Source organism: Emydura macquarii, unplaced genomic scaffold, assembly GCF_026122565.2.
Source record: "Emydura macquarii macquarii isolate MOO-44397 ecotype Brisbane River unplaced genomic scaffold, CSIRO-AGI_Emac_v2 contig_306, whole genome shotgun sequence".
Taxonomy (NCBI): Eukaryota; Metazoa; Chordata; order Testudines; family Chelidae; genus Emydura; species Emydura macquarii.
The window spans coordinates 9,526,354-9,550,905 of record NW_027130443.1 but is presented as its reverse complement, the minus strand read 5'-3'; the positions used below and the strand labels follow the sequence as shown (position 1 = coordinate 9,550,905).

Genomic DNA, 24,552 nt, shown 5'->3' with positions numbered 1-24,552 from the left:
ACCAGGAGGGGACTAGGTCCGCAAACCTCAATGATCCCAGCACAAAATGGTGGCGTGGTGGCGAGGCCGCAACACGGGGCGCGGCGCGCAGGCGCAGTAAGAAAGGCTGGAGCTAGAACTGGCTGGGACTGGGTTGCGGCGTGCGCGCAGGCGCACGACGCGCTGCAAGAGAGAAGGGCGGCTCTGATTGTAGCACATACCCCCTAACCGTGCGTGCTGACTGCGCATGCGGCTTACTGCGGCCCTAAAGAGGCTTAGGCGCCTGCGCTAAGCCCACCAGAGCTCTTTCACTGTGCACTCAAGACTCTCAGGCGCTTGCGCGTACCTCTCATGCCCTATAGCCTCTCTTCTGTCCTTAGTGCGCCTGCGCGAGTCTGTCGGTCGGCTTCGTGGCCACCATTTTGTTTGTGCTGGGAGGATCGCGCGCGCGCGCCTCTTGCTGTTTTTTACTCTGTCCTGTCGTTCCGCGTGCGTGAGAGCCGGAGCAGCGGCGTTATGGCGGAGGGTCAGTCAGCGGCCGGGCTAGGCGAATCTGCGCCTCTGGGCGGGGCGGTTCCACCCGGCTCGGAGCCCGAGACCCGGCGGCTGAGCGAGCTGCGGGTGATCGACCTGAGGGCCGAGCTCAAGCGCCGCAATCTGGACAGCGGCGGCAACAAGAGCGTCCTGATGGAGCGCCTCAGGAAGGTGAGGGAAGGGGGCAGAACGGGGGAAGAGGGGGTGGTTGCCCGGGCCGAGGTGCACTCGCCCGGGCTCGTGGCGCGGGAGTCATTGGTGAGAAAATGGCGGCAAGCGGGTGAGCGAGAGGAATCACGTGACTCCACCGGGCCCGGCGCGAGCGGGTTCCTGCGGCGCGTGGACTGGAGCGTTCGCTGCGCGTCACGTGCTCCCGCGCCCCAGGCGCCCTCGTGGCACTGCTCTCCCGTCCCATGACAGCGGGGGAGCCTCGCATGGGGCTCCTCTAGCAGCGACACCCAGACCCTTTTCATGCTGGCTTAGGCCTCGGGTGCCTTGTCCACTCCTCTGCACACAGTCAGAGGACGTTTGTGCGGTGCAGACGTTCGGTAACACGGGAGCTGGGTGTGCAACAGCCTGGTCTGTCATGGGGATAGTGTGGCTCCACTGTCAAAATACCATCCACGGCTGTCATTTTCAACTTCTTCCTTGAAACTGAGACACTGTCATTCATCCGACCACGTGGGGCAATAGGCGGGCGGCTGGGTGAGAAGGAAGTGGGGTGTTGATTCTAGAAAGCGCTTCACATATTTTGCTCTCTTAGCAGTGCCTGAGCATTTTGACATTTCACCTTCATTAGGTCCCACTTTTATTGCATAACCAAACTGGCTTTGTTGAATTAAGAATGTAAGGTTCCAGTAGCCGCATTTTTCCCTGTGGTGTGTTTAATGCCCAAGACCAACAGTGTTCTTCTGTAAATAAATAGTGGCTTTATATCTTTTTCCAATAGGCTATTGAGGATGAAGGGGGAAATCCTGATGAAATTCCAATGGTGTCAGAGATAACCATCAAGAAAACACCAAAGAGAAGCAGCAAAGGTACAAGGGAGTTGAGAGAGGATTTTATTTTGGGTCCTGCACCTAAAAAGCAGACTCTAGCTTCCCTTCTTTCTTTCCCTGCTTTCCATATGAAAAATATTTGTGGCTTAATTTTGGCACTGTGAGTGAATTTATAGAATTTCTGAATTTGCGATTAATAGTATTTGGTTGAGCCAGCTATAGCACAAACAGGAGCACTGTAAGATCAAATGTATGGTTTAGGCCAGTGCAGCTCAATCTCACCTTCAGCTGTGTTACTGAGCCTCTTCCCTACTTATGTTACTGGATTTCAGTCAGTCAGCAGTATGATACCAAGTGCATCATAAGTGAATTGCATGTTTTGTGAAATATTAATCCCAGAACCGTGCATAAATCTGGGAATAGTCCTAAACAAAGCTTGTTGTATTGCTAATCAAAATTCCCTGAAAGACAAGTTGAGAAAGGATTGACTCCAATTGCCAAGGCAGTGGAAAATTTATCAAATCTAGTAACTGTTTCTAGGTATCATGTTTTATCTTTGTAGAAGGTTGATTTGGCAGTGAGCCATTTTGAGGAGAGGTTGCTTGCCCTGTCAGGTTGTGGAAGAATGTGGAACAGGATGAGACAACCAAATTAATTTACACTTATGACCAAAGTCAGAATTTAAGCACAAGCCTCTTGAGGTGAAAGGTTAGGATTTCAACATCTAACCAAAATGTTAAAATTAGAATGCGCCTCTCATTTGGTGTGATAACTTGAGGGAGCTCATATATATTGATTACATTTATTTGCATCAAGAAATTTTTCCCATTCCTGTTAACATTTGGAGCCGACAACCAGCTACATGAAAATTATAGAAGAGTATTTGTGTGATGGAAGGTGAAATCTCAAAGGGAGTTTCTTACAGTTGTAGGACAAATAGTACAAACATCAAACACAAACTTTTAAATATAAAATAAATTGATTCCAGATGAAACTTAATTCAGTATATTCTGGTAGAGCCCTGTTCTCCAAGGCAGAAGAGAAAGTAATTTAATAGGTGTGCTACACATGAAGAAATAAATTTAGTACTTCAAGTTAAAGCTTCAGATTCCAGATTTATAGTTCCTTATAATTTTAAAACCTTCTCTAGAGTTTATAACAATGATGCATTTGCATTGCTGTAGTTAAAGGGCTATCAGGGTTACCCTTAATTTCCAATTTATCTGGAAAACTTGCTTCAGGTGGTATTTATAATTACAGAATACCATATTTCACTTGAACAAAAACAAGCCATTAAGTTTCTAATGGTCAGGAGTCATCTTATGCTGTGTTTGAAAGAAATTTCTCTACTTCTGAAATGAGGGGGTAGGTGGTACTACCACATTAAAAAAACTAACTTTTGTAAATTGGCAGATTAAAGGTAGGATCTGCTTTAATACTAGAATTGTGTATAACAGTGATTTTATAAAACTTCCACTTAAATGCCTAATAAAAAATATTAAAAGCTTTGAAGTATTTTAGAGGTGGATCTCTAGATGATAATGCACAATGCTCACCTAACATTACTATGCCTGGCTCAGATTAATGCTATTAGTCACTTTTAACATTGGGTGGCATTAAATTCACTTGTAAATTTTGTGTCATTTTTCCCTTCCCAGAAAATACCTAAACATGATTTCAACATTTCAGTATGTTAATAGGATGAAAATGTTCAAGCTGAAATGTTTCTCTTTGTAGAAGGGCTATTTCTAAAACCTCTCTCCCTTTCTTGTTCTACTGTGCTTATATTCTTTGAGGAAAATACACTTGTAAATGCATGAGAAATTGTTTGGGTCTGTTTTCATGAGTTCTCTGTTGATCAAACCTAGAACTGAAGTGTGTTGTTTTAGTAATGAATGTTATTTCTAATGTTCTGGATCAAACTTCTGAATACCTGATGTTGTAAGACTTTTAGACAGATCATTACAATAATAAACGTTTGAAAAGAGAAAATTAATGGTCTTTGAGATACTGAAGCACTAGAATCACTCAGAGTTAATAGTTTAAGGATACTTCTAGCTTAATCTTATACAACTTATGTTTTGTTGAACATTCAACGTTTTTATTGTCCTTTACAGAAATGTGATGTTCAGAGTTATAGAACTGTTGAAAATATATAATGTAGCTTTCTGTAAGAAACTGGATTTAATACATATTCTAGGAAGATGTATAATCTGAAAAATAGTAATGTTTATATTCATCATTCTAATAATCACAATGTTACTAGGGCGCAGACTAGAGGAAGAGGGAGTTGAAGATAATGGACTGGAGGAGGATTCTGGAGATGGGCAGGTATGTGAAACCACATTTGAGGTAAAAAATAATAGTGTTGCATTCAAGTCACAATGACTATTATATATACTTTTTTTCTTTTTACAGGAGGATATTGAAGCAAGTTTGGATAACTTGCAGGATATTGACATGATGGATATTAGTGTGTTAGATGAAGCTGAAATAGATAATGGCAGTGCTGTAGATTGCGGAGAGGATTACAATGCTGATAATATTCTTGACTCACTGTCTGATAGTAAAGAAAATGCTGATGCAGAAATGAAAGAACTTCCAGATCAACCTACAGAATATGCTGTAGGTAACTTGGAGGCATCTCCACAATTTTCAGAAATTAAAGAAGAATCAAGAGAAATACCAGTAGCGATGGTATGGATCTCTTACATGTGTGGAATCAGAATTTTTTTTTTTCAAATTAAATAGTTCACCATTATCTAAATAATAGCAGAAAGAATTTGGGGATCTAAATTTTTATGACCATTGATTTCTTTCTGTGTTTGTGGAAATAACATTCTTGATTTTAAAACATATTTAGGTTTTGTTTCCATGCATCATATTGCTACCCACAGTAGTAATCTAGAAAGCATCGCTTTTAATAAACCTTTGAATTCTCAATTTTGCCTTCAATTTACATTCCCATTTTCTCATTTTTCCTTTGTTTTTGCGGTCAGTGAGAGTGATCCAAATGCTTTAGTCGATTTCCTTCATAATTGCACAATATGTTGCTTCTAGATGATTCAATGTATTTTAAACTTCTTGTTAGTTTTGGGACTTCCAGTCAGTCTGGCATTTGGAATATTTTCATGCTGGCTTTTTGTGCTTATCTGGTAATGGACTACTGTTCCATTATTGTCCATTTATCGTTTGAAGATAAACTTTCTTATTAGTCTACAATTTAATATTCACTTGAAACATACAGTGGCTCAATGAAAAACAGTTATTATTGCCCGGCCTCTGACATGCATTGTCTCCAAAGGTTATGGGGATCCAGAGAACTGCTTTTGTTTCATTTAGAAACAGCAGAAATAACTAAGAAAGTAGTTAAATAATTCAGGTTTGATTATATTGTTAAGGTAAAACTAATGAAGTCTGAGATTTTTCCAGGCAATATTTAAATAGATCAGCTCGTTGTTTAGAAGTTGTGATTGAGAGTCAATAAGAAAAATGCCATATGGAATTTTCTGTTAACATTGAAAGTCTTTGTTTTTTTTTAAAAAGCTCAGACTTAAAGTAGGCAAGCAGAGCCTGGAGGCAGAGAGAGAGAGAGAGAGCTCATTGCCTGCCCATCTTTCTTTTTTTATTTTTAAATGCAGTCATCCGTAACCATTTTTCACCTTTGTTGCACTGTTGAATGCTATCAAATATTTGCTTAATAGCAATTATCTGCAAACTATCAGATAAAATATTTTGTCAACTTTACAATTTCTTATTCAGGTTTCATTATCAATAAAGACGTGATGAATCTAATGTATGGAGTGACATTTTTCCTATTTTTTCTTTTAGGCTGAAAGTGAGGACACTGGAAACAGTTTAGATGCTGCTTCATCTGATTTAATTATAGTGAAGGTAAATTCTCCTTTTTAAAATCTTGAATTTCATGTCAGTAATGACATACTATAGAAACAACTTTAAAAACCCCTTAGTTTCTGGGTGGAGAAATACAAATACTTAATTTTTATACTCAGAAGAATTAGTATTTGTTTTTGTGATTCATTGTTATCATATTACACATAGTAACAAAATTATGTGCCTTTCCCTATGTTGAATTTGGCTGGCGACTGGAAGAATTTAACCTTTTTATGCTTTGTTTCAAAATAATTTACTGTCAAAATATAACTGTCATGTACTTGGTTATATTTCATATACCCATCAAACTTTTGTATACATTCGTTGCCATAAATGGGTGAGACATAAATTTACTGAAACATGGGGTCTGGTTTTCAGTAGTCTTGAGGATCCACAGCTCCTATTGACTTCAACAGGAGTTTTAGATTACTTGTATGTCGGCAAATCAAATTCATAATAGTTGCATAGTTTTGAGAAAATGGTGTCTCTCATATCATATTTTAGCATCACTAGGCACATATATTTATAAAACTGTTATCTGCTGATCTGTTTGCCTGTATTTTAAAGGTGCTACAGTGAACAGTACAGTATACTTCAGCCGACTAATAGCGCTATTATGATTTCTTTTTCCCCCATTCTTTGTATGATGGACATGGCCTTAGTAGTGTAATATGCTTTGAATGCCCACAAAAACACTTAGCATGTATCTAATTTAAAGTAGTCTTGAAGTTTTTTGTATTTATATTTCATCAGTGGAAATTATAATGCATTTATGTTAAAATCTACTCTAAAAATTGTTTTAAGGAAGTTTTAAAATCTAATTTATTCAAGGTTTATAAGAGTTAATAAAACTTACAGTAATTTTCCCCCATAATTTTCCCCCGTATTCTCTTTTGTAAATAATTTTAGCCAAGCTCAGCATGTTTACATAGCATAGTGTTTTTTAATATATTTTTTTTCCCTTATAGGAAATTACAGAACTACCTTTGGAGCCAGGTACTGTTTTGGGGGGGAAGAAAATAAAAAGATAGGCTTTGAAATGGTTTCACTCTTGCACCAAATTCCTCTTGTACCCTAATTTTGTTTTATTTAACTGCATTACTATAGTGTGCATTATTCTAATGGTGCACAGTCCAGCTCATTCAAGGATCATAGAGATTGGAAACCCAATCATATCACCAGATCTGTGATAGTGTCATCTCTGTTATTTGAGAAGTATGTTCAGTGTGATGAAGTGGTGGCTTTAAAGCCTCTTTAAGTGTGTTAATTAATCTAAACCTTAAAACTTGAAGGTTCTGCACATAAAACAGATCTTGTGATATCACACTGTACATTAACTCTGTAATTTTGAGTGGAGGAATGCAGGTAGGGTAATGGTGTAATAGGGAACTAAAATTAAAAAGTGCCTGGATTTCAGAAGAAGGAAGACAGAGTTTCTGCATGGAAATTTCATACAGATACTGTTCACTTTTCTGGACTGCAAACATACTCATGCACCGTCAGAAGATGTTCCGGTTTTCATGTTGGACTGTTCTGCTAAAAGAATTTCACAGAAATTTGGGAATTGAACTGTCAAAGAATTGATGCAGTCAGTTAAGCATCTTGGACTTTGGAAGCTAAATTAGGAAGATCTAGAATTCAACTTCATGAAGACTGTCAAGGACCTGAGAGAAGGTTTTGTGTTAAGTTTATGGGGCATTTTTCTTCCCTGTAGCTTTCAGGCTTTAATATAATAGTTTGTTAAACTGCACATAGTTTAGAACTTTTAATACTGTGTACATTAGGGTTTTCCAATCTCTGTGTAGCTTAGAACTTCTCTTGGTGTTAGTGTGGCAGCCATGCCAGTTCCACATTTGTGATTGCTTTATTTCCCTGGTGATTAAATCTTGTGCCATTCTATTCCTGTTAAATCCGTAGAAAATGAGAAAATACTCGACATTTTGGGGGAAACTTGTAAATCTGAACCACTTAAAGAAGAAACTTCCGAAGTGGAGCAGCCATATGCACAGGAAGCAAGTAACGTGGTGCCAGGCAAAAAGCTATCAGAGGAAGAGGACGCTCTTGCTGCCAGTCAGTCGGAGGAAGATGGATTAGATTTGGACAGCAGGTCAGCACAAGCTATTTCAAGGAAGGAAGTAAGGCATTTAGTTGTAGCAAAAGGGGAGACAAGTGAACAGACAATAGATGATGAGAAAATGGACTCTGAATCTTTAGTAGTAGAAAACCTAAGTGATCAGAGTAGCAAACCATCACAAGGTCTGGAAGCCTCTAGTGAGGAAACAGCGGATCAAGACGCAGGTCTTGAAACCAAAGATAGTAATGAAGATGCCAAGAAATCAGAAGACAAAGCTAATTCTGAAGAATCATCTGCTACTAAAGAGTCCTCTACCAATGAGGGCGGTGATCAGAAAAAGAGGTTTGTTTTTTCTCAGTTTTAGACCAGATGCTATCTTTTTCATTGGTCATTAAGTGATACAAATAAGCTGTTTCCTTCAATTGGCCAGCAAGACTGATGAAATTGTAGTTTATTCCTAAAGAATCTTTTATTTCTTCTTGTGCAATTTTTAACTGATGGTTTGATTTCCTTCTTTTCCTCAACCTTCAAAGGTTGTTTCCTTAAATTCTTCCTAATTTTTATCTTCTGGCAAACAGAATTAATTGTCTGTTTAAACATCTGACTTCCCACATACCTTATCAGATTTGAAAAAGTTTGCAAAGGTGTCTTTTGTTTCACAACTAATTTTCTGGTAGGTATTGAATTCTAGCACACATAAGTAAGAGTTAATTTCATTTTTCTTATTTGTGGTTGAATAACACTGTTTTTTGTCTTTAGCTCTATTGAGGATGCAGACACAAAGATGGTGTCAAAAGATGAGAAAGGTACGTTGTAAAAATAAGACTGATTTGGAAAAATGTTATAAAGCTAAATCTTACTCTTACTTCCACGTCCATCAAAATCAGTAAAGATCCAAAGATTGAGGATGCAAAATTATGCAATTGAACTGCCCTGATCCTACAATCACTTAGGCATATGCTTAACTTTATTGCTGTGTAGTCCTATTGAAGTCAATGGGACTACTCGCAGTAGTAAAATTAATTAAATGCGTAAGTGTTTGTAAAACTGGCATGCATCTTTGAAAATATAATTCTAGCTATAAAAAGTTGCTTCCTACTTTAATGTAGCTTCTGCTCATTTCTAGTCAAGACTGTCAGTGGAATGAAGCCATAAGCTTTATGATAATCATGGTTAGCTTTTAGTGCATGGCTAACTTTGATTCCATTTAAAGTTACTAACACAAGGTGGTATCTTTCACAATACTATTCATTTCTATTTAATGTAAGTCTGTAAAAACTTCTTGCTTTTTGGCTAAAACAAAGGCAAGGCTTTTAGAAATTTTATCTAATACTTCATGAGTAGATTTATAGCTTTTGTGACACTCTTCAAAGGAGTTCAAGTCTCCATTGTCTAGTTGAATCAGGCTGTAGGTAAATGAAAATTTCTTGTGCTTCTGGTGTTCTGCATATCAAAACAAATAGCATTTCAAACGGCAAAAGTTAAACTTCATGTATTTAAAAGTGCTCACCATTTTTAAGATTTAAAATGGTCTGTGACTACAGGAAATGGAGTTTCTAAGACAACTGCTTTTCACCGAAACATTTTTCTGATACAGTAGTGATTTATTTTTTAATTAGGTCGTACAAGTAGCAGTTCTGGTAGAAATTTGTGGGTTAGTGGACTTTCCTCCTCTACCAGAGCTACCGATTTGAAGAACCTTTTCAGCAAATATGGAAAGGTATGTGGTTTTATACAGTGCTTTTAAATTAAATGCAATTTTTTTATTTAAATGAATCAAATTTAAATGGTGACTTAAAATCTAGCTATTGTTTGCATAGAATTTATTTCAACATGTTCATTATTATCTTCTGGCTATTTGTGAATAACTTTAACAGGAAAATGGGAGTGAACTGGTTGTATGGCTTGGCAGGCTAAGTTGCTCAAATATAGAATTGCTAGTTATTGAGGGTCAGATTTTCAAAATCAGAATTAGGAGTTAGCCAAGAGCCCAGCTCACATTGCCCACCCTTTATGCCTTTTGAAAATCTCCCCTGAGAGTACAGTACTCTATCAGAAAATTCTCAGAAATGTCAGATAAAGTAATGTAATGATTGCTTTGATTGTCCCCTCTTCAGAGGGTACCCAGGAGAGATGGCATGCCTCTTTGAATACAGGCGTGGTAGAGCTAGGGATCTGTCACCCTTCACATCATAGTTACTGCTTCACCTCCTAGTTATCCCACTGGAAACTAATGCTGTCTCAAACCGTATTGGCTTAGGGTCACCCTTTCTCAGTTGCTACTATGAGAAACCCAGTGAGTGACAGCAAAGTGCCTCCTGTAGCTTTTTAGTGCCAGCGAGGAAGTGGAATCTGGAACAGCAGGTAGTCTCTTCTGCCCCCAACCCCAAATGGCTTTCCTGTTTATAGAAAAAAATTAACCAGGATGCCCTGAAAGGCCAGGTGGTGGGCTTCTTGGCTCCACTGCTACATGAGGGGCAGTTGAAGGCTATGTCTACACTTAAACGCTGAAGCTGCACTGCTATAGTGCTTTAAAGTGCTGCAGAACTCTTGTGGTCGTCTTCGAGTTGCTGAACATGCTTATAAATGTTCCAGTGAAAGTAGAAGTTAACTGCATATGTATTTTGAGATGTATGTAAATTCTGCATTGTGTTACGGGATTAAATAAAGAAGTTGGTTATGTTCATGTGGAGATTTATGCCTTCTCTATTTTTAGATCATTAAACCAAAGTATATTAACCATCTCATACTAATAGTTATGTTAAGGCATTGCATCGGTATTGCCCAGTGCTGCAGAAAGGATGTTCATTTTGCAGTTACCGTATCACACGACCCAAACTGAAGTAGTGTTTTTGTGCACATGACTGTAGTTGCACTACGTTTTTTTGTATTAATTTTGATACTGTTGGGATGGAAACTCCAGTGTAAGATTGCTTATTTCAGCAGTACTAGAATCTGCTCTAGAATTTTAAACTCTGGTCTTTTCAGTAGTGTTGGCACTGCCATTGGCATATATGGAAATACTGTTCGTATTTATACTTCACTTAGTACTTCTCAGCACAACATTTTTGGAATACTATTGGCCAATTTGGGTACATCTCTGTCCCAAAATGTAACCTTGATGCCATTATCAAAATCTCCAGACAGCTGAAGTCAGATGGTTTCTTAGTGCTGTAAGCTCTTTGGGGCAGGGACTGTCTTTGTTCTGTTTGTACAGCACCTGGCACATTGGGCGTCCTGGCCCATGTATGGGGCTTCCAGGTGTTATGATAATACAAACAATAAATAATGAAAATGGGTTCCAGTGGAATGGTGCAAAACCAATGTTCCTAGTATATGTAGTATTGCTGGCTGTGCATTTTATTTTGTGTACCTGGTAGACAGATCATTTAATTTGTAAATGTTGGATTCTTTGTAACTTGAAGTCTTTAAATCAAAATTTGAGGACTTCAGTAACTCAGCCAGAGGCCAGGGGTCTCTTACAGGAGTGGATGGGTGAGGTTTTGTGGCCATCAATGTGCAGGAGGTCAGATTAGATGATCATGATGGGTCCTGTCTGACCTTGAAGTCTGTCTTAAATGTATGAGACTATATGGTTGAAGATGGTGCAAAAACAATAATAAAAAATACCATTTCTTAAAGGTGGTTGGTGCAAAAGTGGTGACTAATGCTCGCAGTCCAGGGGCTCGCTGTTACGGTTTTGTTACAATGTCTACATCTGAAGAAGCCACCAAATGTATTGGTCACCTCCACAGAACAGAATTACATGGGAAAATGATCTCTGTAGAAAAAGTAAGTGGTGGTTTTCCAAGATGGATAACTTAATAAAAATATCAGAGTACATATATTAATGACCTCAGACTTGTGTTTGCCAAAATATAATCAATTATAATTCCAGGCAAAAAATGAACCAGCTGGGAAAAAACCTTCAGACAAAAAAGAAAGTGAAGTGAGGAAGGAGAAAGACAGGCACCATTCTACAGATTCCAAGTCTGAAAAGTAAAGTTGGATTTTTTTTTAAACTATTTGAGAGATGTAACGGTGAAAGACCAAAAAATAGTTTCACAACATTTAGTTTTATTGATATTACTGTTTAAAATACCAGAACATGCTTCTTTGTTTCATGCTGCACCTGAAGTATTGATTGATATCAAGGAAGAATAGGCATTTTTATTGCACTGCACATGGATCCTATATTTGGAAATATCAAGAGGTTATAACCTGTAGTTACTTTCTGTCTTTGAAAGTTCATAGGTTGCCCTTTATGCATATGACAAACTTTCGTACCTGCATTAGTTCAGCACTCTTCATTTGCTTTTAGGGTGTCAAAGCTGTCTTGTCACCTTGGTGCGCACATTTCTTTCTTAAAGTTATACAATTTGCTCTTAGTGATACCGTTAACTTTTAGCTTTTGTGCATCAAGTCAGTCTTATAAGATCCATGTCTGGTATCTCTTTAGAGTCAGGAAAGGTCTCTCATGTTTTAACCTACATTAGAAAAGGTTTGCTGGTATAACTAGGTTGTCAATTCCTCCTAGTGTAGATGCACCTTTTATCAGAAATGTGCTTTTGCCTGTGTAGCTCATACTAGTTCCTCAAATTAAGTAAGTTAGACTTGCAAAGGTACTCTTGCTGGTACAATTGTCTGCACTAGGGCTTTTGCCACTATTAAAATGTCATAAAAGTCACACTGACTTTATATTAGCAGAAGTTTCTAGGGTACACCTGGCCTTGCTTAGATTGATGCAGTTCATGTTTCTGTTTCCAAATCCTAGATCTGCTTTCTCTTTTAAAGTGGTGCAAGCTTTATTTCAGTACCTTAGGCCTGCAAATGAAGTTACGGCAGATTCCTGATCCTCAAGTAGTGATCATTCCCTTCCTTAGGTCTGACCAGCCTTGGGAAATCCTGTATTTCTAGAATGTGACAGTTCAGTACTGCTTGCAGTAACTCATCTGGAGCTGATATGTTCAATATCCCAATGATTCTTCCCGTTCAATATTGTTCTGGCCCTTCGGGGATACTAGATAGAGATAATTAGAGTCTTCTGGGATGTTATGAGAAGTGCTGGGTTTGTATGTTGAATGCGAGAGACAAATAAGGTGACCTAGAATCCTCAATGGCAGTAAAGCACTGCATAGTGTGACTTTTCCTTTCATAGTCACTTAGTCCAGTTTGTAGCATAGGACTTGGCCAGATTCTTTTGGGCTATCTACTGGTATTTCCTGATCCAGTTCATTTTTATGTAAACCAGCATAGACTACACCATGATTATCATGATTGTTTCATATATTTTGTTCTGTTTTTAAATGGCAAAGAGTGTGTGAAACTCTTTTTGGATCTTTCTAGCTTTCATATTCAGTCAGCTAAATTAAGGAAAATGTGTACAACTGTATGTTGCATTCAGGATTTGGCAAATTGTAAAAAAGTTATTCAATTTCAGTTTTTGGATGTCTTTTGTCATTTGCACAGAAGTGGATTTGTATCGATAACTGTGTTCCTATGTACTGTACTATTAAAGCTCAATTTATCTATAGGTCTGTCAGTATTAAAAAAGATGAGAAGACAGATAAAAAAGATGATGCTAAAAAAACAGAGAAAGATGAAAAAGAAGGAAAGGATAAAGATGAACTGAAAACTACATCTTCTGATCGCTCTAGGACTAGCAAATCTGGTAATGTATACTATCTAAGTAGAGAATTATATTACAGACATGGTTGATATGGACTAGTGGTTCCCAACCTGTGGCCTGGGGGCCAAAAGTGGCCTGCGGAGGCTTTTAGAGTGGCCTGCGGCTCCCCTCCTGCTGGCTGCAGAAGGGAGCCGCTGCCTAAGGACCCAGGCAGAGTGCATTTCCGCAGGGCTACAAGACTGGTGCAGGCTCCTTGCTGCAGCCAATGAGATGGGAGATCATAATATTCAGTACCCGGTGTTTTAAAAAGGAGTACAAATAGGGAACTATTTGAGAACTGTTGACTTTTTGGAATTTAAACCTGTAATCTAAATATTTGTGGCAATTTAGAGTCCTTCAAAATATTTGAAAATTTGATTACATTGTTTAGGTTTTTCCAAGGATTTTTCTATTTAGAACAAAGTATATTTTTACATAATAAAAAACTCATGTAGTATAAAACACATTTTAATTATGAAGACCTAGCTAATTTAAATAAATTTTTATTATTCTACTTAAGTCATTGCAATTTAGAATATTTATTATATTCAGGTGCAGACGGTATTCCAACAGATCACTGGAATTTAATATACCATTACGTTGAATGGTTAAAGCTAATGCATACAGTATTATGCTGTTTCTCTGTGAGACTCTAAACAGGGCAGCAACAACTTGATTTAGATCATAAAAGTTTAGATTTATAAAACTGCAAAATTTGTGGAAAGAATAAAAATGTATGCTTTTTTGCATTTTTTTATTATCTGTGAAACTCTTACCTCTGGTTATAAGTAGGAAGGAAACATAGTCTAAAGTTTTATTGATACGTATCTGTTGCGGTTCATGAGTGAGAAATTTAGTTTGTGTTATACTTGTGTGAAAAAGACTGTATTTTAAGGTACAAGAGTGGATTTAAATTCACTAGTTTGAATCTTTATCCTCTTCAAATAACATGAGAAGTCTTACTGTAATCTCCCATTATTTTTTATTTTTCTAAATTAACATAAATAAGCATTCTGAAGTGCTAATTTTACTACTACTCCTTTGATGTAAATTTCATATTCAGTCTAAAAAAATTTAATCCCCAGCCCTTCACCTCAAAAAACCCCTATGAATGCAGTTCTGTGGTTGTAATATTTATAAAAAGCGTCTAAGCTAGATTGTTCTTGCCACAATTTGTTATATTCATTATATAATAATCTTTGTTTTTTCTGTTCATATAGGAAGTCGAGGAATTGAAAGGACAGTAGTAATGGATAAATCCAAAGGAGAACCAGTTATTAGTGTGAAAACTTCTACTACATCGAAAGAGAGAGTAAGTACAACTTCAATGGAAAACTTATTCTGAAAATAGATTTAAAGCAACTTTCCTAGTACATTGCAGAGTATCTGACTTGCATTTTGAAAATTGGTTGTTTTTTTGTAAATAAGGGGATTTGGCTAATAATATGACACTAGCAGTAAATGCTAATGCCCTGTCTGTGCTATAGCTTTCATCACTGCTACTATAGGACAGTTGCTGTAACAAGGGCGTTAAGACCTCATGCTGCTTCAGATGTGTAGTGTGGGGAGCAGTGACTGTTACTACACCTTTAAAATGGTATGGTTTGTATTGCACTGGAAACAGAACTAGCTAGCAGACTCAGTCCCCCAAAATTGCAGCCAAATTATTGGTGCTTCCTATGTGATTATAAGCAGGGACTCCTAGGCCTCTCTTCCTTCTAGTTCACCTGCAAAGTGCCAACCATTATTTGTCCCTCTGGTAAGGATGTGGGGATAATAGTGGTCTTGTTTGTGGGCATTTATTTTATCTGGTCTCTGGAAATGTAACCAAAACACTTGTATTCTGGTTCATGTATTACTTTGATTAAACACAGAGTACTAAGAGCCAGGATCGCAAGTCAGAGAGCAAAGAGAAACAAGAGATTTTGTCATTTGATAAAATCAAAGAACAGCGAGAGCGTGAGCGACAGAGACAGAGAGAACGAGAAATCAGAGAAACAGAGAGACGCCGGTGAGTTTAGTGTCATCACTTCTTTTCTCAGAAGGATCATGTTCTTTCAGAGTAGCATATATGAGACTCTTTTCCTCTCATTGTTACCCAATGTTTTCAACAGCTGTCAGTGTTTAGTATCAGGGATAATATTTCTTAGTAGTAATCATCAGATTACATTCACAGCAGCATCTTCATTAGTGAATGGCATTTAAATCTGATTCCGGACACTGAAGCATAGACAGTTTCATCCTTCAGTATGGCTGTTGTTTTTGGTAGTGTAAATGTATGTGGTGGCTTACAAAATAAATAAGAAAAGGGTTTCTGCTTAGAGGGCTTAATCTAACTCAAATATGGAACGTGATGACTGTTAAAGCATGGAAATGTATAAATATGTCACTAAAACTGATCAAACTATTCATTCAAACAATTCACATTTGGCTCCTTGTTCTGATCACAGACTGTTTGCACAAACCATGACTTTTATGGCTTTGTGATTCATAGTGGTCTTGTGATTCATAGTGGTTTAACAAATTTATTTAGGTGTAGTGGGTACTATATTGTGTATTCAGTATTTAGAATGCAGAGACCTGTCCCTAATGCACCAACATGAATCATTTGGTGTAATAGAGACAAATTAAATGTATTCCTTCCTTACTAGCAGAGCAAAACTGGAATGTTTTATATCACTTTTTACCCTTATTGCTATGCAAGGGACGAATTGCCATAGAAACGTCACAGGATCATTTATCCTGCTTTGAAAATCTCTGCATTTATGTAGTAGCAAGAGATCATTATCCTGTGATGACACTGTGTTCTCTTGACACTGTTATCAAAATGACAGTTTAGTATTGGAATTATCACCTCATGTGTAGTTATAGTCAACTTCAAAGTTTAGTCTCCTGTATCTTTCTCCTTTGTTCTGGGTTTATATTTTTCTAGTGCTATCTATTGCATAAGCTTTAATGGATTCTGCAGTAAATCTTTTGCACATAAGCAGAATCTTTACTCGTTATTCAGTAACACTTAAGTATTTTCAAGTTTTGCATTTAACTTTACTAATATACCTTTGTTTTAACTTTGCTTATACTGAACTTTCACTCTGAAGAGAGAGTGAAATTACTCTCTCCCTTCTATCATGGAATTGTGTGCCTGCTACCATTTTGTCCAGAAGCATGTAAAGAGGGACATAGAACTCTTTGCCTTAAGGGAAGGCATTTTCAAAACTGCTTTCTAAGAAAGGGGTGTCATCACTACAAAATTCTTGCTTCTTGTCTCACTGTGTGTATATTGTTGGGTTTTTTTTTAAACTATTTTAAGTGGCTGTGATTTTTGTTTAGTAGAAAATATCAGTGTCAGCTGGGTTGTGGGAGAAGATCTAAGAAGCCTTCAAAAAATAGTTCACTTGAAGGTGCACTCTTTAAAACCAACAAACCTCTACCTCCATTTTACAGAGAACGAGAGCGACGAGAACGGGAGCAGCGTATACAAGCCATTCATGAACGGGATGAAAGGCAGAGGCTCCAGAGAGAGCGCGACCGACTTGAATTTCAAAGGCAGCGGCTTGACAGAGAGCGTTTGGAAAGGGAGAGGTTGGAGAGAGAGAGGATGCACATAGAGCAAGAAAGGAGGAGGGAACAGGATCGCATACAGCGAGAAAGAGAAGAGTTGCGTCGTCAACAAGAACAGCTGCGCTATGAGCAAGAGCGGCGATCGGCAATTAGAAGACCGTATGACACTGATGGAAGGTAAGGGATTGCAGTAAGATTCCAAATTGTAGAGCGTGTTTACAGCAGGATGTTTAAGACTGTAATCAGTGATGTTTTTATGCAATTACTAAGAACTCTTATTAGAACAGATGCTAAACTTCTGAGCACCACCACTGATTCTAGCTTGCTTTGTTTACTTTGTTCTAGTTCATTTGATGTTTTTAAAGAAGCACAATCAGCAAAACACACAGATGTGTATTAATAAACTCAAAAAGCAGTAAATGCCCGTCCAAAGTAGATTACAAAACACAATGTTAGTCAAACAGCTACAGCAAATTATGTATTGTATACATCTCTAAGGCATCCGTTATCATGGGGTCTTAAGCGCTGCTACAAAAATTAAAATTAAGATTCTTGAGGAGGAGTTCTTTTCTCTCCTCATATTTTGAAGCTACCTTTTATCTACCTCGATCTGTAGAATGGTGGGAGTATCTTGGTCGTTGGCATTAAAGCTGCTGCTTTCTAGGTAAGGACCTGAGAATATTGTTTTTTAAAAAACAAACAAATTCAGAGTAAATGAATTGTAAGTGTTTGGATTTCACTGGATAAACCTGGCTGCCAAGTTCCCCCCTGAAGTGCTGCTATTTTTCCAACTGCAGGAGGCAGAAACAGCCATCTCTGCTTCTGCCTCCCTGTTGAGATGTGACCTGCTCCTGGAGGGTTAAGGGGCTGATCCCATCCCGGGTGGGGAGGCAGTAGGTCAGTTGGATCCTGGGGAGTAGGGTGGGTGGTAGTTGGGGTGGGAGTGTCTCACCGGATGGCTTGATCGAGGCCTGGCTGTCTTCATGTCCAACTCTGGCCCAGGCTTGCCTGCCACTGCTGCTTCCTGGTGGTTGGGGAGAGGGGGGCAGTGTTAATGCACAGCAATCAAGAACCCCATCCCTCATTGGCCCCCCACAGGCCCGGGTAGATATTGCATCACTGGCTGGCCAGGACCTGAAACTCTGTGTGCAGGGCCCTAGATCAGGGTAAAACCAGGATCCATCCCCCCACTCCCACTTACCAGGACAGGATCCCCTCCCACCCATGCTCCAAGCGGATGATTCCATTCTGAGCCCCATGCCAGCCTGTCCTGTGGTATCTCCCCCGGATCTGCTGAGAGCAGCTGTGTGGCAGGCTGAGTTGGGGCTCTTAATTGTGCATTGTCAGTGCTGTCCCTTCCTGCTGCCATTCGGCTGGTCAAGAAGCTAACCCGCTCACAAGCAGCTGAATCTCTCCTCCCTCCCTCTCCCCCTCCTCCCCACCTCTCACCTGTTTGGAAAAACTATGGCATTGGGCTAATTTCATGATTTCTGTTTGTTCCTTGAAATCTTGATTTTACACAGTACCTTACATGTAAGGCAAGAAGTATTTTAATCACTTGTACCTTGCCAGCTTTTCACTTTGTCTATTTCTGAAGCAAGTATTCACAATAAACATCAATTTACATAGCTAGCTAAGTGCCCAGTGAGTTTAAAATATATTGTTAGTGTGTTTTGAGCACTAAGATTTTAGAACATGAGTTAACATGATAGTATACTGTGTTAATTCCAAATTAATTCTTAACCAGGTGTCCTGAACAATATTGATATTTGACAGATCAGCCACAGACCGTGTTCTCAAATGTGGCTGATAGATATCACTTCACCTTTGCAGCGTGTGTCTGTTTGTTTGTCTGGGAGGGCTGAGGCTGATAGGAATATCTGAGTGAATTGCCTGAATTTAAAGTGCTCTGAAAGCAGACTCATGTCTTATTTTTTTATCACATACCTGAAATCTAGGCATTTGGGGACAGATTCACCCCTGGTTTAATTCCAGTGAAGTAGAGTTACAGCAGGATGAATTTCGCCCTCAATCACCTAGTCTTGAGTCCAGTTTCACTGCAGAAATAAAAAATAGCCAATTGGAAGCTGGTGCTGCGATATATATACTACTATTTGACAGCACTCAGTTATTCCTTTGACTCCTGGAGACAGTAGGACTCTCATGGGGAGGAAGAGGAGGGACTGTAGAAATTGTGGTCTTGAATCATAAAACATAAATGTCAGTCTTTCTACTCTCATTTCAACATATACTGTGATTCAGGTGTGTGCAGTATTGATGCAATTAACTTTTTTTCCTGAAATGGAAATGAGAAGTCAGTTTGGCACTTCAGGAATTTTAATGATCATATCAAAAATATAACTATTGAATGTTCAGCTTAACCCGTAGGTTGTTTGAAATGAGACTTGGTTTAGAAAGAGCAAGATGGAAAAATTATTGCTTCACATTGTATGAAATGTGCATTTTCTTACAGACGAGATGACTCCTACTGGCCAGAGGCAAAGCGAATGGCGATGGATGATAGATACCATTCTCATTTTAGCCGACAAGATCGCTTCCATGACTTTGATCACAGGGACCGGGGCCGATACCAAGATCATTCTGTGGATAGGTTTGTAATGTGTTTATTTTTGTCTTTTGTTAGCTGAAGTTAAGAAAAGACAACATATATAGTACTGTATTGGGTTTACTATTTGCTTTAAAATAGTGTAAAAAAAGTAGGTATATGAACTTCTTTGTTCTTATGGCTATATGTGTACCTGCTATTTGCAAGTTTGTGTATATTACTTCTGAAAATATTGTCAGACCTTGAAACAATTTTGTTTGCCAATGTGCAACTGAAGAATTTAATGAACTTATGTAAGGCATGGAAATAAGCACCACAAGGAAAACCACTTTCTGTACTATCCCACAAAGAGGCGTGCGGAAATCTAGAACTTCTAGAAAATCTGAATAACATCTGTATAAGATGATCATTCCTGATTCCTGGCTCCTTGTCACAAGAGTAATGGAACTGGCTTTGCTTTTTTTTTTTTTTTTTTTTTTAAACCATTGAAGGCGTTGATACGAGGATAGAGCTGAGCCAGGCTACTTACTGGCTGTTGTATACTTGTATACTCTCCATGCCCTGTCTGTCCCTTCCCCACCCACAAAAAAGGTAAACATGTTGTTTTCCAGCTACTCCTGCTAGCTGGCTTTTTGTTTTTTTACTGCAAGTGACAAAGGAGCTCTTTGCAGGAGCTGCGCCACTTTGATCATTTCTCTAGCTCCTCATGTTTGTGATGTTTACTGTGTATCCTTTCTTGGTCCCAGCACCTTCCTTTCTGTCAGGTCTGATACAGAGCTGTTGCCTCAGGTGCTTTGGCACATGTCAGTGATACTGCCACTTGTGTTGCATTGGCACATATAATTTTGGTGCCCTGGTATGTGTTTGCTTTAGTAAACCAGTTTCTCTAATCTGAATATTGTATTTCTAATAAAATAAGTATTACTATTTCCATACTTTGCAGTGTAACAAATACCAAATTTTAATGGAGATTACTTCTTGGAAACCACAGTACAATTTAACTGAAAGATATATCCATTGTTACTGAATTTCTTTTTTTTCCCCTCCCCCTGCAGGAGAGAAGTTTCAAGGGTAGTGGCAGATCGAGATGGGCAGGTGGGTTAAGTTTAAACACTTGCTTGATAAAAATGTACATTTAGATAGTGTACCTTTCATTTGGAAGGCTCCTAGAATGGAGAGGGCTTATGTCACTTGCTGCTTACATGCAGCTGCCACTGGCATGAAACACAACAGTCGTTTAATAAACAACCGATTTCCTACACTGAATATGCAACCCATAAATCAGTTGCTAACTAAGGTAGTTTTCATAGATTAGGAAAAAACAGGTCTAATGATCAGAGTTACCATATGGATTCTTTTTGGGGCTGGTTGGTGAAGAGGAAGTGTGTTCTGATTATTGATGTCAAATGCATTATCGGTAAATGACAGTTGTAGAGAGGCTGTATGGGAATCTTGCTGTCAAAAGTGCTCTGGTGACTTGATAGATTGCGGCACTGGCTAAATTCTGTTAAACAGCGCTTACCAATTTGAGAGTCTGATTACGGCATTCCTTTGTGCCTTTCATCTTTCAGCATTATCCAGATGAGCGCCATGGTGGACCAGAACGTCACTCGCGGGACTCACGGGACAGTTGGGGTGGCTATGGGTCTGATAGAAGAATGAGTGAAGGAAGAGGGATACCTCCACAGTCCCGGTTAGTTTGTGTAAATGAGGACAGTCATTCACCAGTGCTCAAAATGATTATGCTCTTTTAAAACGTCAAATGAATTTTCTAAAGGCTCATAGTGGGAATCAGTTTTACAAGTGTAAATCCTCTCTCTAGATAGTTTCATCGAGGATCTGTTCTCTCCTGGGTGTGCAAAGATTGTGTATGTAGCTCCCTTGTGCATGAAGAGAATGAAGCTCTGTAGTGAGTAAAGAGCTGCTGTGCAAGCTGCTCTGCCAGTGTGATCATGGTTCTCTTGTAAGGGCTTCCTCTTCTAGGGATGAGATCCAGTTCTTTCATGCTCCAGAAATTCTTTGAAAAGGGACTAATTTAGGGCTGGTGGTCTGGATCTGAGGTTGTATTAATAGAAAGCAAACTAGAATCTAGTGGAAAACCTGAGATGGGACTAATCTGAAATCCCAGATGTTTCTTTTTAAACCATCCATCCAGACTTGGAATAAATTGTTTTATATATAAAATATACACCTACACTTGGCTGAAGTGATGTTACTCCATTAGTAGCTTCAGTAAGAATTGAGTGTTGCAGTATGTTTGTGATATTAACTGATTTTGTCTGTAGATCAATTAAGAAAAGCCAGTTTCCGATGATGTTGGGAAGATTGTTTAGCAAGTTTCTGATTAGGGTTTATCCACTGTAAATGTAAGATTTGCATAGATATAGCTTGGTAAATGATTGTAATAAGTTTATGTAGAGGGTATTATATTTGGCTTCACCTTACGCTATCAAAGTGATAAGGGACACACCTAGAAGATTTTCTTTCATTATTTTTTTTTTTAAGAGATGGACGTGACTGGGGAGATCATGGTCGAAAGTTAGAGGGGCATCAAGATCGTTCATGGCAGGGCAGTGTGGATGGAGGAGTGATGGGACGGGATCATGAGAGATGGCAAGGTACACTTGCTGCTTAATGGTGTGATTGTAGTTTTTCTATGAATTCCTGCTGTTGAACTTTTAGTGATAGTTAAAACTCATACTGAACTTTTACAGCATTACAAAGAAAGCACGCAAAATTCTGGGAATAAGATGTTGCGTTTTAAAAATGGGAATTTTTAAATGTTTTTCCCTTTCTTATAGGTGGTGATAGAAGCATGCCTGGTCAGTCAGGACCAGGCCATGTGATGAATCGAGGAGGAATGTCAGGGTAAGGAAGCTTTGTCAAGGATTTTTGGTCCTTTTCCTTCACTTTCTTTCCTCTAAATCACATGTACATGCTTGTTGTAATTGAATCAGTTAAGTAATGTTTCTGTGATTTTTATCTGGCGGATTTCATTTCAAGAATACAAATCATTCAAGAAATGCAAATACTCCAACATCACAGCAATGTTACAAATTCAAAATTGCAATGAAGATTCAGACACATTTTTTAAAGTTTGACTTTGTTCCTAGGCGTGGAGGCTTCATGCAAAGTGGAAACCAGAGCCAGGTGATTCAGGCTAGTGGAGTGCAAGGAGCATTTGCGGACCAGGACAGAGCAAACAGACCCAATGATCCCCGCTTCACCCGCCGCTACTGAAAAATTTTAACTTTCTCTGAAAGCAAGATGGCGACAGTGGATCCAGGGTCACCTTAAATTCATGTAATTAAAAATCTGCTGCCATATTGTAATTGAAAACTATATGATCTCATTTGTTTGTTCTTTTGTAATAAATGTGTTCTTGTTCAAACACCACTCAAGTTTCTGTTAATGAAACATTCCATTTTTCATAAATAATAAAATTAGTTTACAGCTAATGCTCTTCTTTGTTTTCATGGTCTTTGGCCATACTATATCACAAGAAAAGTATAATAAAAAGTGAATTTACTTAAACCTATGAAGTTTGGGGTCACTTCCCTCCACTGCAAAGCAACCATTCCTCTGCAAGCCCAAGGATACAGGACTCTTATCTTGGACTCTAATTCTTGCTGAGATAGCAAAGTTAGCTGAATCAACCTTGTAGGGGCAGAGAGGAGCCTAAATAATAAATTTCAGGTGTGCATCTGAGACAGCACGTAGTCCAGGTGTGTTCAGATCCTGTAGTTTTCATTTCTCTGCAGAAACAGGCCAGCTCTGGATTGGAACTTTGCCCACATCTGAATGAGAGGTTGGTATCTGGGTTTATAAATCAGCCCCATCCATTCTAATCAGTCACCCGTAGAGCTGGCTAGGAATTTTTAGATGAAAAATTATTAGTCAAAACCACACTTACATGGGTACATGAGAACCTCCACCAGAGATTCCAGGAAGTAGGGCTTTAAGAAAAACACACCAAATCTAGGAAGAGTTGGCTACGCTGAGTCGGGACCAGCATTTCAAAAGATCTCTGCTAAATAATGGCCAGTATTTCAGAAATGGGCTGCTTGTGGTGTGACTCGGGACCAGCTTTTTGAAGTGGGTGACATTTTTTGAAAAGCTGGTCCTTGCATCCCCTTGAGCCCTCAAGGCATACTTAGGTGGTGTCTAGGACTTGAGCAGGTTGCTTTGCACACCAGTGAATTTCATCCAGCCAGTGCTGACACCCTGCAGAATAGTGTTCCTGGGGTTGGGTGGAAAGCCCCGTTGCTCAGATCATTTCACACCAGCCTGGCCAGAGCACTGGAGAACATAGTGTGGGGAACAATCCTGCGCTAGCTCTGCAGAAGGGGAATGAACAAGGTGACCCAATAGGCGTTGGCAATCCGTGACTGCCGTGGTAAAAGCAATATAAGCTGATGGCATGGAGTACTGGAATCAGTTTGAAGAGGAAGGATGAGGCAGTAAATGAAAGCACTGCTGGGCCTGCAGAAATGATGGCAGAACTAATGAAACAGGTGAGCTGTCATAATGTTTTATATTCACACAGCACCTTTCCCCTTAGGGTGCGCTGCCAGCTACCTACACATGGTATTGCTGGACTAGTGGGCAGCTGCAGCAGCAACAATGGTAAGAAAAGCGGTTTTAGCCCCGTATACCTCTGGCAGAAGTGCCAGGTGGATGTTTAGGGCCTCGTAATAATAACCACAGGGTGAGTGGATTTCCTGTTAGTGGATCATGCTGGTGGGTCAAAGAATACCCCTTGCCTGGGAGTGGGGCCCCACCAGGCCACAAATCCAATTCGTCCCATTCCAACCTCCTTGTGGTGTAACACAGGTACCCTTTATGGTACTGAATACAGGGTGCTGCCTAGCCTTGAAGAGACGGCACTTCATACATAGCCACATACTTGAACCAAGGAACCAACATTGGCCCTGCCCAACCTTGCTGTTGGAAAAGGAGATGATGATGATGACTAAACGGAGACCCAGCGCCTGAATTAGGTCCTTCTACAAGGTGTGTGGTATCCCAGCCCATACTGCTGCTGCCGCTTGTGCTTGCCAGTGGGGACTGAGCAAGGCAGCTTCCTCCCAGGAACCCAGCTCTCCTGGTTTGCACTGGCTCTGGCCTCAGTTTGCCCTCCTGGCCCTGTTTCCTGGACAGTAGGATCACACACTCACAACCTGACAGCTGATTTTTCTCTCTTTAGAAGCTGCCTTATCAGATCAGGCCATTGTTGGCATCTGAACCAAAACCTCGCCTACTGCGCATGCCTCACTGT

General features: G+C 39.3%; 1 protein-coding gene across 5 annotated transcripts; it reads left to right on the top strand.

Moving 5' to 3' along the window:
- Nucleotides 1-184: 184 nt before the first annotated feature.
- LOC137160125 (scaffold attachment factor B1-like) lies at nt 185-22,732 on the top strand. Of its 5 annotated transcripts, none has more exons than XM_067558571.1 (21): nt 219-684; nt 1,463-1,550; nt 3,778-3,842; nt 3,930-4,208; nt 5,343-5,405; nt 6,374-6,401; nt 7,323-7,821; nt 8,239-8,285; nt 9,099-9,199; nt 11,122-11,271; nt 11,378-11,478; nt 13,014-13,150; nt 14,368-14,459; nt 15,022-15,158; nt 16,592-16,885; nt 19,182-19,319; nt 20,330-20,369; nt 20,846-20,967; nt 21,780-21,892; nt 22,076-22,142; nt 22,388-22,732. In XM_067558571.1, exons 1-21 carry the CDS (start codon nt 331-333, stop codon nt 22,512-22,514), a joined length of 3,042 nt encoding a protein of 1,013 aa, XP_067414672.1. In that variant the 5' UTR covers nt 219-330; the 3' UTR covers nt 22,515-22,732. The 5 variants fall into 5 exon arrangements, 4 of the variants coding, with proteins under 4 accessions (XP_067414672.1, XP_067414678.1, XP_067414696.1 ...); XM_067558577.1 differs by having other exon boundaries at nt 222-684; nt 3,930-4,136; XM_067558595.1 differs by having other exon boundaries at nt 224-684; nt 7,323-7,512.
- Nucleotides 22,733-24,552: the final 1,820 nt, after the last annotated feature.